Here is a 15,000-nt window from a genome sequence, read left to right as displayed (position 1 = left end):
ACTCGAAATTTGCGTTGAATTTTTAGCGTGGAAAATTGATTGATAGAGTGGCCAAAGGCAATGGACGGCGGTGATTCGGTTATTGGTCAGTTTAGCGCCCCAGACAGACGCCAGCAGGACATAGTTGTGCTGGCGAGCCCCGCTAGGCACCGGGGAATACACACTCACTGATCTTTCACACCGCACTTCCACTCTCTTTTCGTTTTCCATTCGTGATAAAAAAGAAATACAACCATGAAACAAATACTTGATAGAAAGAAAAAAAATATATTTGAAATGTTTTTGAATTTACATACATACGATTTTTCGAAAAATGTTTTTTGAAAGTGACCTTGAGTGATTGTTTGCGTTTCAGTGTGAGAGAGAGCGAGAGAAATAAAAAAAATAGTGTGTGTGGTACTGCGGTGCTCTATTGAGCGTGGAGTAGGTCACTGGTGTAACTTTCCTCGTGTTTGCTTGCGTGGCTGACTGCCTGTCTGCTTGCTATTTGTTATTTGGGTGTTTGGTGGGCTGTGTGCTGGCCGCGGACGTGGCTCAGAGGGAGGGAACAGTTGGCACTGGGGTGTAGTGGGTGGCGCAGCCTGATGGAGGGGCGTGCTGGGAACAAAAGTTAATGGTATCGAGGCTTTTTTGGTTCTTTCTTTCTAGGGTAATGTTGTTGTGATGCATATGTAGATGAGTCATCTTTTCATGGGTAGTTAGTTCCTGATATTATCTGTTGTGTTTGTTTGTATATGTTTTTTTTTTTTTTTTTTTTTCTCTCTCTCTCTCTCTCTCTCTCTCTCTCTCTCTCTCTCTCTCTCTCTCTCTCTCTCTCTCTCTCTCTCTCTCTCTCTCTCTCTCTCTCTCTCTCTCTCTCTCTCTCTCTCTCTCTCTCTCTCTCTCTCTCTCTCACACACACACACACACACACACACACACACACACACACACACACACACACACACACACACACACACACACACACACACACACATACCGTTTTCAATTTGTAAGGAATTTTTGTGTCTTTCTTGTTATCTGTAATCAACATTGTATAGTTGGTGTATGGAAGGCGCAACGCCACACGAACTGTAAAAAAAATGTGATGTAATGGATTTCACGCTGCATTTCGCATTTATAATTTCTTTGCGTTTGACCAATAAATGCAGATAATATAACAATTAAAAGTGAAGTGAATTGATATGTAAGTGTATAAATGTTCTTTCAGGTTCTTGTAGTGTACATCTCTCAGGTACATTAATATCAACGCTCACAGTGACCTCTCTTCTCGCTGAAGATGACAGACAACGACCAAAGGATAGAAAATTGGATTCTCTTTACTAAGAATTGGATATTCCCTCAAAAGAGAAATGAACGAGTAGTCTTCCATTTATATAATTTGACTTTTCCCTTACACTGTGCTAAATATAATTACGTTATAACGTGTTTTACTTGATTTCATTTTCACTTTATGTATACTCGCCGCCAACTAGACAACACACACACACACACACACACACACACACACACACACACACACACACACACACACACACACACACACACACACACACATGGATGTTAATAATTTTCAGCGATTGAATAATCAAACTCGTATAGTGTAAGTGAAACCTTTCTATTGTGTGTGTGTGTGTGTGTGTGTGTGTGTGTGTGTGTGTGTGTCTAATTCACCTCGGTCGTCTGCTGGTCACCCAGCCAGTCTTTCCCATTACGGAGCGAGCTCAGAGCTCATAGACCGATCTTCGGGTAGGACTGAGACCACATCAAAACACAACACACACTGGGAAAGCGAGGCCACAACGCCTCGAGTTACATCCCGTACCTATTTACTGCTAGTAGATAAACAGGGGCCACACATTAAGAGGCTTGCCCATTTGCTTCGCCGCTTACCGGGACTCGAATCCGGGCCTCTCGATTGTGAGTCGAGCGTGCTAACCACTACACTACGCGGTGTGTGTGTGTGTGTCTGCCTGTCTGTCTATCTGTCTGAGTGTGTGCCCTTGACCTGAGTAAGAACAGTTAAACATTGAGAACATTCACCCTTAAACTCAACTAGTTTTACTTCTGCTTAGCCTTATCAATATGTTTTCTGGACGCCGACACTTCCGTCCTTCATCTTTGTACTCTCAACTCTTGTATGTATTTCCCATTAAGCGTCACGTGTCTTTGTGTCCCGTCGAGGTTTGCAGGGGCGCTTGTGGGTAGCAGAGGCAGAATTCGCACGTTAGTTTGTGTTAAGTGATTGCGTTCTCGTCTTGTCGCGAATGAGTGAATGCGAGGAGTAAGATCTGAGGTTTATATGAACTTTTCAGCGTGATGCGTGTGCTGTTGCTGGTGCTCATCTTTTGAAAATGTTTTGCAAGGTAATACCATTTTTTATACTGTAGAATGGCTCATGATATGTGTTTTTATAATTGTTTGTACGTAGTAGTAGTAGTAGTAGTAGTAGTAGTAGTAGTAGTAGTAGTAGTAATAGTAGTAGCAATAGTAGTAGTAGTAGTAGTAATAATACATCAATAAGCGCATGCTTCAAATATTAATGCTAAGTTATTATTATTGTTATTTTTATTATTATTATTATTATTATTATTGTTATTATTATTATTATTATTATTATTATTATTATTATTATTGTTTTAATACTATTACAATTATTATTATTATTATTATTATTATTATTACAATTTTATTATTACAATTATTATTATTATTATTATTATTATTATTATTATTATTATTATTATTATTATTATTATTATTATTGTGACCTATTTTTTGGTATTGTTTATAATTATTGTTGCCATTGTTGTTGTTATTTGTTGTTTGTTGCTAGAATTTCCATTAAATCTTATTATTGATATTATTATTATTATTATTATTATTATTATTATTATTATTATTATTATTATTTTTATTGCATTATCTGTTGCAAGTATTATCATCCTTCTTATTTGGTGTTGCTACCTTTTGCATAATAATCACTGTTGTTTTTACTATTAACGCTATTGTCACTATCGGTGTTTGCAGTTTTCTGTAATACTTAAAGTTTCTGTGGCATCTGCTTCACCACGTTTATAGTGACAGTGCATGATTTCCTCTGGCTGAAGCGAACGTCATTAATTGCGTGAAAGACAGAGAATAGAAAAAAAAACAGTGAATACTTCATCGAATCGTCTGGTATTTCCACAAACATAAAAGGAAGCGCTTTCTTCATTTGTTGTGCTTTACTGGGGGGGTTTTCTTTTTTTCTACTAATATGGTTTTATCTACTTTTTTTTTTATTTAGTGCAGTTAATGTTGTTGTATTTCCGTGAGTTGTGTTATTTGTTGCGAGAATCCCGATCTTTATAATGATGGTAATGATTGTGATTGAGTGAGTGATGGGAGTAGAGAGTGAGGTGATGAAAATTAGTCATGATTAGATTGGTAGTAATATTGATGACAATAATAGTAATGATAATAATAATAATATATAATAATAATAATAATAATAATAATAATAATAATAATAATGATTATAACAATATTGACATCATCATCATTATTATTATTATTATTATTATTTTTTTTTTTTTTTTTTTTTTTTTTGCTTATGTTACCGTTCTTATTAAGGATGATAATATTGATAGTATTAATGATAAATATAATACATGATAAAATGCTATTGATAATAATAACATCAAAGATGTAGATAATGAAAATAATAATACTAAAAATAGCCATGATAATGATAGTACTCGTAGTAGTAGTAGTAGTAGTAGTAGTAGTAGTAGTAGTAGTAGTAGTAGTAATAGTAGAAGTAGTAGCGTAACTCTTGTTATTGGTGTCTTTCTCCTCATCAGTAGTACTTTTAAGTAGTAGTGTATTTACTACTATTGTTCCAAACACTATCAGTTGTACATATCATTTTTGTCTTAGCTAGAACCGTCATAATATTTTATGGTAACCTATGATAACCTGACGCTCAAGTTACCTTTAGAATTCATTACAGAGAGAGAGAGAGAGAGAGAGAGAGAGAGAGAGAGAGAGATGAAAGTTATCATATTTTAATTCTTTTCACTTGCCGTCCTCTCATATATTCTTTTGACATTACAGAGTTCAGTTGTACCTCGATGAAAAAATCTCGCCTCGCGTTGTTTCTGGCATGAACCTCTGCATGGGATATGATCAAATATTAGAGCGATAAGTCAATTCAGGATTACGAGAATTTCTAATAATCTCTGTTTACATATATTTCCTTTTCAATTTTGCTTTATTAACTTTTATTCATGGTTTATTAAAATTCATATTTATTTTACTTTTTTATTCACGAAGATTGAGATAACGCAATTTTTTTTTATATTCATAGTAACATTTTTTCTTTTTTTCTCATCATTCTTTTGACATACAAGTGACTTGTAGATTCTGTGGCCACATATCTAAGATCTAGATTCACACACACACACACACACACACACACACACACACACACACACACACACACACACACACACACACACACACACACACACACACACACACACACACACACACACACACACACTAATAATGATAATAACAACAACAACAATAATGATAATAATGATAATAATAATGATAATTATTGTTATTATTATTATCATATTAATAGTAATAATAATAATAATAATAATGATATTATTATTATTAATATTATTATTATTATTATATTATTATTATTATTATTATTATTATTATTATTGTATTCAGTTTATTTTTCATTACTACTACTACTACTACTACTACTACTACTACTACTACTACTACTACTACTACTACTACTACTACTACTGCTGCTGCTGCTTCTGCTGCTACTGCTGCTATTGCTGCTGCTGCTGCTGTTCCTGCTGCTATTGCTAATGCTAACGCTAGTGCTGCTACTACTACTACCACCAGTACTAACACTGCCATCGACACCACCACCATTATCATAGTACAATACCGTCATGATCATCGATTGTATTGAAACTTCTATCACAAAGTGGCCTTTTACACCAAAGTATTAACATGAAGTATGCGCTGGAAGAGAAAGCGTGCCCGATTATACTTAGTTTCCCATTCTCACTGGAGTATGGCTAAGAGACTATCTACCTCAACAACACTCCTAACGTCCTCACTTCTTGTGGCTTTTGATACCGACTCTGGCTTTACAGTCCTATCAGTAACCTGGATGCAACTGACGAAAATATTCCTAAAAATTACCAGATAAACGATAACAGGTCGCAGTCCCTGGGGAGCTTAGTGAGTACCCGGTAACCTTGCGTCTCAGGGGAGCGAGTGAGTAGAAAGCACTCGTCTTCCTCCTCAATATTGTGAAGAGGCAACAACACGTTAGGAATGTCCTCATTGTCTTTCCTACTGAGTAACCAGAGAGAGAGAGAGAGAGAGAGAGAGAGAGAGAGTTACCTTATTCGTTATCGTATGGCTATCATTGCAAGTAGCCACTGATAAGAGAGAGAGAGAGAGAGAGAGAGAGAGAGAGAGAGTGAGAGAATGGGGACAAGTCAGCTGATGGCAAACTATGAGGCTTATTTCGTGAGGGTCAATGTGTGATTCTCTCTCTCTCTCTCTCTCTCTCTCTCTCTCTCTCTCTCTCTCTCTCTCTCTCTCTCTCTCTCTCTCTCCATTTTCCACTGGCTGGTTCCCCTCACTTCATTTACCTCTCGCTCTCTCTCTCTCTCTCTCTCTCTCTCTCTCTCTCTCTCTCTCTCTCTCTCTCTCTCTCTCTCTCTCTCTCTCTCTCTCTCTCTCTCTCTCTCTCTCTATCCTCTCACTCCCCTTCATCATTCCTCTCCCCTCACTCCCTTCTCTCTCAGCCCGTCCCCCGGTTCCTCCTCACCCTCTTGCTAGCTCCCCTCTTTTCCCCTCTCTTGGCAATCTCCCCATCAATCTCTCTGTCTTCAAACTGTGGCTCGCTCCCCTCTCCCCTCTCCCCTCTCCCCTCAATGCAGTTCGTCAAGGTTCCCGTCTCTCACTCTCTCTCTTTCTCTCCTCTTTTTATAGTTTGTAGAAAAAATGTATGTATAAATGCATTTAACGTATCGTATTCTTAACATTTTCAGAGGATTCACAACATTATTGTTTCTTAAGGTTAGGTTCTTGAAGTATTTCTAGATTATGTTGGTTTCATTCTGATATATATATATATATATATATATATATATATATATATATATATATATATATATATATATATATATATTATTATTATTATTATTATTATTATTATTATTAATATTATTATTATTTCTAGGTTTTTGGACATAGTGTTATTTTGTTATTTTCTTACCTTCATGCTCTTTCATCACTATCACTACTATCACCACTCTCTCCTCAGCTGTTGGTGGTGGTGGTGGTGGTGGTTGTGGTAGTGGTGATGGTGCCATCTTGATTATTACGTTCAATAACACGACAAATAATAATGATAACAAAAGCAAAGACTGGCACCTTCACAGCCTTAATTGGCACCTTCAGCACTGCCAATAAGGTCACGATTACCCCTTTCATTCGTTTGTCGGAAGAAGCCATTCTTTTCCACATCCATATTACGAACCATATTATTTAGGAAATAAATGCCGATATCTTGTCTTCATTGTTTTCCCGCTGTACTGCAAAGGACTTTTGTTCAGCTTCTGAAAAACAAGATGATTGCATTAAAATACTGGGGATGATATAGCAAGTATATGTACCGTGTATGTGTGTGTGTGTGTGTGTGTGTGTGTGTGTGTGTGTGTGTGTGTATCGCGCGCGGGCTCGCGCGCGTTTCCTGGACGTGCACTTTGTTTAGTGTGATAGTGGTGTTGCCTCACCAAGATGTCTTCACCTGGCTGGCCTGGGCGGGCTGCTTCTCGTGCGCCGCGGGGCAGGGTCGCGGACAGCTGGAGATCATTGTTTCAGGGAATAGTGAGTGCTGAGTACAAACAGTGGCAGCGGGAGGAGAGGAGCGGCCGCCCACAATGAGCAGCGGTCAGTTGCCTGCATTTTTGAGGCCGTGCGGAGGCTGCCCTTCCTTCTTCCCATCCACCACGCCTCCCTATACCCATTGTTTAAGTATTGGTCAACAAAAAGCAATCTGATTGCTACCTCGATAGGTTGGCCCATGACCACTCTGAAAAGCTAGTTTACAGCTGCTACTGCCATATTGTGCGCCGGCATCCTCGTGTGTGTGTGTGTGTGTGTGTGTGTGTGTGTGTGTGTGTGTGTTTGTGGCTTATATATATATATATATATATATATATATATATATATATATATATATATATATATATATATATATATATATATATATATATATATATATATATATATATATATATATATATATATATATATATATATATATATATATATATATATATATATATATATATATATATATATATATATATATATATATATATATATATATAGTCTTCGCATATATGTATCTCTATCGCAGCGACAGTAAGTTCACGCGTGGAGCTTCACAGGAAATAAAGAAGTAGAAGGGAAGGAGAAAGGGAGACCAGGGAACACATCTCCTTGATATTGTAATTTTAGACTAGAGACGAAACTGGAAAAGCTGTCCTTCATTTAAATTTTAGATCTTCACATTCATGTAATTATCATTTCCATCAGGAAAACTTTATCTTTTCCTCAGATGAACAATCCCGAGCGTTCGGATCCTTGGCTGTGGCTTCCCTCGTCAGCCGGGGGCTTTTGGCAGTGTAGGCGAAGGAGATTGTAAAAATTGCCTCAGTCCAAGCATCGCGACCAGTCCACCAATATTGATCGGTATTCTTCAGTATCAGCTTGCGAGGATTCACTCGAGTCCAGAAAGAGGTTTAAATGCTGCCATCTCTCCTGCAGCCGAATACGTGTAATTTACATTTAAATCCAGTAGTTTGCTCTGATGCAGCATGGGCCACTAAGACTGTCAATTTGTTGTCACCAGCGCGCCTGAAAGATAAGATTTGACTCTGGATATAATGAGATGAAATTTATGAATGTATGTATATATTCCGTGCCGCCCAGAGACGAGCGTGTCCCCGGCGTTCCCTGCATCAAGTTGGAAGCCGAAGTCAGGTCTGGGAAGGGGACGGAGACACGCCTGCCGTAATAAGATGGTCGCCGTTAATATGATCAGTTGTGGATCCTATACGGCAGCCTCCAAAGAAAATGGGTTGGAAGTTCTTGGTCGGAGAGAAAATGGGCTGAGGTGGTTAGGGTTGGTTTTCGAACGATGGCGAGAGAGCGAAGGCCGAAGAAAAACAAGGGACGAGAGATGGAAATGGGATGGAAGGAAGGGAGAACGGAATAAAAAAACAAGGATAAAAACGACGAAAGACAAACCCCACAGTGGTTAAGTGTATAATGTAGAGCAAGTTTGGGGACTTTGAGTGAGTGGGCCGAGAGAAGTGGAGGAATGCGCGCCGGGCGATGGGTACGACAAAGGGTAAATGGGGCGAGAATCGACTTTATGGTGATAAACGTACAGAGAACCGTGAGAAAGGTCGGCCACTCGGCACAGAATGGCCTCGCCTGGTACTTGCTTTAAGGAAGAAATGAGAGAGAGAGAGAGAGAGAGAGAGAGAGAGAGAGAGAGAGAGAGAGAGAGAGAGAGAGAGAGAGAGAGGGAGAGAGAGACGGTCAAAAGACAGGCACGTAGAAGGACGAGAAAGCGCAAGACCAGAAGAAAGAGGAGGGAAGGGGTAAGGAGTTCACAGAGGAAGGAAGAAGGAAAGAAGAAGAAACAAAAAAGAACCAAAGGGGAAAGAAAACGGGAGGTTGGTGGAGGGAAAGAGGGAGGACGGGGGATCGAAGACAGGAAGACGATGCGTGGATGAATAATCAAGAAGGGATGAGGGAAAAAAATATGGGGAAGGTCACCGGCAGAAAGATAGGAGAGGAGAAATTTATTGGGTAATGGAGGATTAATACGGACAGAAAAGTATTTGAGTGAAGAAAGCATAGATAAGGACACGTGATGTATGTATATATGTATGAATGTATATGTATGTATGCATGCCTGAGGAAAGAGAGAGAGAGAGAGAGAGAGAGAGAGAGAGAGGCAAACAATGAAAGAGAATGACAAAGAGAGGCAGACAAACACACACACACACACACACACACACACACACACACACACACACACACACACACACACACACACACACACACACACAGAGAGAGAGAGAGAGAGAGAGAGAGAGAGAGAGAGAGAGCAGAACAAGCCTAATGACATTACTTCCCCTCGGAGTAGGTGTTCGGTCTCGCCTCCTTGAAGTAATAGAAGCCGCGGAATTTCTTGCCTTTCTAGTTAGGTCACGGAGGGGAAGGCCAAGCAGGTGACGGGAGGATGAGGCCCCTTGCGCTATCTTGTGTCTCGGCAGGAGGAGGGAGTCACGGCTCGCAGGAAAAGGAAATTTGCCCACTGGACTTTGAACTTATGTCTTGTGTGTGTGTGTGTGTGTGTGTGTGTGTGTGTGTGTGTGTGTGTGTGTGTGTGTGTGTGTGTTTTATCTGTTTAGCGTGCCTTACGGGTGAGCCAAAGCCAAGAGCCAGGCGAGGCGAGGCGAGGGGCACCGGTGACTCATGAAATGTGTAGTACAACTGAAGGTATTATTGAGTGCAAGGGCAGCGGCTGCGGCATGAGTCATGTCTTATGTATGGCTGACCCCGGGTGGCCTGCTGGCTGTTTAGTGCATTATTAACGGCCCTAAGAGATGTATTGAGAAGGGGTGGTGGAAACGTCGAGTAATTAGTATTGTAACATTAGAGTCTTGTTTATTTAATGTGGCTGTCCATTGCCCCCAAGTTGCCTCCACTCTTGGCCACCTGCAGTGGTCTTATGGCCTCAGGTGACGCGCTGCATGACTCTCCACGTGACGCTGCTGCAGGTGATGCCCCAAGTGACGCCGGCCAGGGATGCTAACATATAGGTGACACTCCCGTAGATGATGTCCACAGGCTACTTCCACGGGTGATGCTCCATCCACCCACTCCTCCCGCACCCTCGGCATCGTTAGCGACATTAACAGGGACGTGGACACGCGTGGCGGCTGAACCTCCGCTGTGTTGTCTAATTGAAAGCCCAATTACCTTTCTGTGTGCCTGAAATTGTTGGAGGAGGAAGAGAACCCCACTCAAAAAGAAATCACAATTTTACACTGTTGTCGAAAGATGTAAAACAGGCCGGCGCTGGGGATGTTTCATGAAATATTAATTTTGTCAAATTAACAAAAGATACGAGTATAAAATGTGTCGCCGCTCTGTGAATACACCGGACTCTGCCGGGAAATGTGCATGTATTTCCTTGAGATGTGAGCTGCGTTGTGCTACCCACGCAAAACACACACGATGCCATTTCCATATGTAAAGATGAATGCATGCAATCCAAAATCAAGATTTTTCCTTCGTTTGGTCCTTCTCACCCCCTCTCTCTTTCCCTCCCCCGGAACGAAGCCCATCGCATATATTTTCACAAATTTCCATTATATATCATCATTTTCATCGTTGTAATTAAAGGGCGCCACAAAATTTCCTCTTTAGTATACGCAAAGACCTGAGAGGGAGGTGGGCCGCGGCGCGCACCAAGATGGTCTTTCGGCGTGGCGGCAGAAAGCTCACTTTGCTTTTCTACTCGCTCCACAAAATGGTATGAAAGAATAATATGCCTCCTTATCATGGTCGTTTATTTTCATGAATTTATGTTGAGTTTTTTCTTCAATATTTTGATATAAATAAATAAGTAAATACATACGAATACAGGAAGATAGATAAATAGAGGGACGCGTAGATGCAGATGAATAGATAGTTGATAAATATTTCCTGGAAACTTGAAATTGTGTGATTGAAACATGCGCGAATGCTTTTTCGTTCTTGTTCTCTGTTAGTTAGTGTATAGATTTAGTTACACATATAGCGGTGGCGTCTACATATATATATATATATATATATATATATATATATATATATATATATATATATATATATATATATATATATATATATATATATATATATATATATATATATATATATATATATATATACACACACACACACACACACACACACACACACACACACACACACACACACACACACACAAACACAAACACAAACACATACACACATAAACACACACTTATACTCACTGTCTTGTACCGGTCTGCCTTGTCATCTCCACACATATTCCGTCTTCTCGTTCCCATTCTCCCCCTATCTGCTTAAGCTCCGCGATCCACTTTCCCTCCCTCCCTCTCTTCCTTCTCCTCCCCCACATCCTCCCTATTCCCACCACCTCAGTCTCTCAATCCCGCTGCCTTCAATATCCCTCCATCTACTTGACGCGCGCTGTCCCTCTTCATTTGTAATCCTTCCATCTACTTTCTCTCCCTAATGCCCTTACACCCTCTCTCTCCTCCTTCCTTTCCTTCTTCCTCCTTAGGTGTCTTTACATTTACTTAGCCCACATTCTCCCTCTTCATCCATGATCTACATGCCTTTCATCTGCCTTCCTCTCCTCTCTTTCTTCCACCCCTGCCTTGATCTAACTACCTCCACTGGTCTTCCATCATTCTACTGCCTTGCCCCGCCCGCCGTGAACATTCCTCTAAAGTCAATGAAGAATTCGTCTATTTAGAGAGGCCTCCGCTACATTAAAGGCATTCTCACCTTTCATATTAAACAGATGGTATTTCCATCCTACCCTTCAGAGAGAGAGAGAGAGAGAGAGAGAGAGAGAGAGAATGTTTTGTCTATGTCATCTAAATACAATTTAAACTAATGGCTATCAATATAAACATAATTAATATAAGCATAATATTGATGTTTACAATAAATCGAAAGCTACACCTATGTAAGTATCTGCCTGAATGACTATGTCTGTCTGTGTGTCTCTGCCAATCTATCCTTCTATGTGTGTGTGTGTGTGTGTGTGTGTGTGTGTGCTAATTTCCATCCGACTTGCAAACATGAGATGGAGTTTTGACAGTAAGGTGAAAGAACATCTCGTGAGGGCGGTGGTGCTGGAGAAAAAATATTTACTTAACATAGACCTGCTTTATTTTTAGTCCTTGGCGTTACGAAGTCCTCTCCTTGTCTTTTCTTTCTCTTATCCCTTAATTAATGAACAGATGCTCTCTATATACGTGCGAGTATTCGTGTTTGTCATAACGTTATAGAGAAAATGTCCCTGTTAAGGAAAAATATTATAGATGGGAAAAGAGATACGAACGACAGCTTTTATTTGAGAACAGATCGGCAGGTGAATGAACACAAACACACAGGCTGGGCTACGGCAGGAATGAGGAATGTGTCAAGTAAATAGCATGGAAATCCTCAAGAAAGAGAGGTTAAAGATGACGTAACGATAGGGTGGTATGGGTGAGCTGGCTTGGTGCCCCCTCCCCCCCCAAACACCCCCTCTCCCCTGCTGCAAGTTTGGCTTAGTGACACCAGGCAGCCCGAACCTCACACTTCGCCTCACCTTACCTCCTCCTGTCTCCCTCCTCTTCTCTTTCCTCTTCCTCCACCTCTTCCTTCCCTTGTCATCTCCTCTCCCTATCTTCTCTGTCTTCACCGCCTCATTAGTCTCTGCCTCCTTTTCCCTTTTATCCTGAAGCCACCTTGCCTTATTTTCATCTCCCTTCCTTCCTTCCCCTTTCCCTCTCATGTTCTCTCTCACAGGCTTTGTTCTTCATGTTTTGTTATTGCTTTCCTCATCACACCTCGCACCAACGTAGATTCGACTCGCCTTCCCGATCTGTTTGTGTTCTTTCTCCGTTGATGTGTTATTTTGTGGGTGTTTTCTGTTCATGTAGCTTGGGTTGTGTTTGTTATCTCTTGGTACTGTCAGTCGTGTTGTAATTGCGAGTTGTGCTATTATGTTGTTCGTGGTTTGTTTTCTTTTAATTGGTATAAATGTGGCTGTTTTAGTTGAGTTGAAAAAAATTCTCTCTCTCTCTCTCTCTCTCTCTCTCTCTCTCTCTCTCTCTCTCTCTCTCTCTCTCTCTCTCTCTCTCTCTCTCTCTCTCTCTCTCTCTCTCTCTGAGTGATTGATTTGAATTTCGTACAGTTATCGAATTATTATTATCACGAGATGCAGAGTTTACCCGCACGTAACTTTGTACATTCTTATTAATCTTTTTCTTCTGGTCATGCCATACACACACATACAATCACACACACACACACACACACACACTCACACACACACACACACACACACACACACACACACACACACACACACACACACACACACACACACACACACACACACACACACACACACACACACACACATGCCTTTTTCACTTTGTATTATTTTTTTCATTCTACTTCTGCTATACCGGCATAATTACATGCATTATTTGCGAGTATCGTGAAAGGTTCCTGCACTAACTCTTGCTCTCTTCACTTTCTCAATTGTATCCTTCAACCTTAAGAGTTTTAAACTTAACTAACCGTCAGTTTTATAGAGTTCTCCTGTGTCCTCGATTTGCTCAACCATATTTCAATCACAGTGCAGTGCCTATATGTTTACAGTATGATAACCCTCATCTTGAACACCCGCTATGAGGCGCTGAGCTTCCTGCGGCGTCACCTCCAGACTCTACCCCTCCACTTATGAGGTCTCTCAGAACACTGGGATGGGGACACTTGTTTGCTCGTCTTCTTCTACGAAGCCTCGTAACACAGCAGATCTGGCGGGATGACTGCTCCATTCAAACCAGCGTGAACAACACCACATCTGACTTTAGTGTCACCTAAGAGATCCTCAGCTGCCTGTGTGAGTGGTCTGCTGCTAATGATGCCACCCTGAACCAAAACAGTACACTTAAATCTAGGCATTGTCAGCAGCCTGCCTCCTTTATCACAATAGGCAATGACTTGGTCATATGGAGCCACCAGCGTCATAAGTTCATCTTCCATTTATCGTCTTTTTATTATTTACGGAGACTGATGAAGTTTCTTGTATTTTTTAAAGTCTGGGTAAGAGAAACGTTTGCACTTTCTTCGTTCCATTTTAACCCATTTTCACGATATCCTGGCCTGGTCTTCATCCTTAAGAGCAATGAAGATTGCGAAGAAAGTGTTAAAGACATTGTATTAGGCACTTTCTGTGCGTCACACACACACACACACACACACACACACACACACACACACACACACACACACACACACACACACACACACACACCTTGCACCTTCATCAGTCATCGCTGTCGTGCCGTCCTTACAAAAGCACAAACCTGCCTATCCTCACCACACCTCCTTCCCACACGCCACCACCTCCACCCCCTCGCCTCCACCCCCAGTCTTCCTTCCCACCCACACATCCCTGGCCAGGCAGTTTTGGGGAGCCTCAAAATGGCAGAGTTTCCTCGGCCTCCATCCTATTTTTTTCCTTCCCTCGGGCCTTGGAATTATTGGCCCGATTTTTTCCTCCTCTTTTCATATTTTTTCGGATAAAAGTTTTGCCTTGGTTTGCTGCAGCTACGTGCCAGGGAAGGTCAGTGGTTGCTTCTGCGGGCAGGCCGACTTGTCCCCAGCCTTCCGAGGAGTGCACAGGGGACAATGTGTGTTGTTAATAAGGGAAAAAACCAAGAGAGGAGTGTACGGAACTGATTATTGGTGATTAAAATGGCAACGACCGTCTCATCTCTTCGAAAATCCTGGAGAAAAGATGAGCGATGATTTCCACAGCCCGTCGACTTTTGCTTCCGGAATTTCCTTGCGTACTCACTTTATTTCCTTCTTAAGACGCCTGATTTATGTCGACAAAAATAGTGAAATCTGCCATAATGATTCTCCCAAGTCATGGGGCCGCGTGGAGCTAAATCCTATGATGACAGTTTGGCCCCGAAAAATTTGGCCGTCTTTCCCGGCTTACTTAACGAGATGCCAAGTATCGCCAGCATCCCCAACTTCGATCAATAACTCTGCAAGGATATCCTTATCCGTTTATAAGTCTTTCGCTACTTTCGC

General features: G+C 40.9%; 1 protein-coding gene across 5 annotated transcripts in view; it reads left to right on the top strand.

Moving 5' to 3' along the window:
* LOC123498943 (zinc finger protein 384-like) overlaps positions 1-15,000 on the top strand; it is a 426,364-nt gene that overhangs the window by 108,215 nt on the left and 303,149 nt on the right. The window contains exon 2 of one of the 5 annotated variants that reach the window (XM_045246522.1): positions 2,316-2,366. The exons of 3 other annotated variants lie outside the window; for them this stretch is intronic. In XM_045246522.1, the coding sequence (XP_045102457.1) occupies positions 2,355-2,366 (12 nt within the window). In that variant the 5' untranslated portion in view covers positions 2,316-2,354. Of the gene's footprint in view, positions 1-1,910; positions 2,367-15,000 lie in introns of those variants that run through there. One more of the 5 variants, XM_045246521.1, reaches the window with a different exon arrangement.

This window comes from Portunus trituberculatus, chromosome 48, assembly GCF_017591435.1.
Source record: "Portunus trituberculatus isolate SZX2019 chromosome 48, ASM1759143v1, whole genome shotgun sequence".
NCBI lineage: Eukaryota > Metazoa > Arthropoda > Malacostraca > Decapoda > Portunidae > Portunus > Portunus trituberculatus.
Note: the sequence above shows the minus strand (reverse complement) of the source record. Positions and strands in the feature narration are given on the sequence as shown.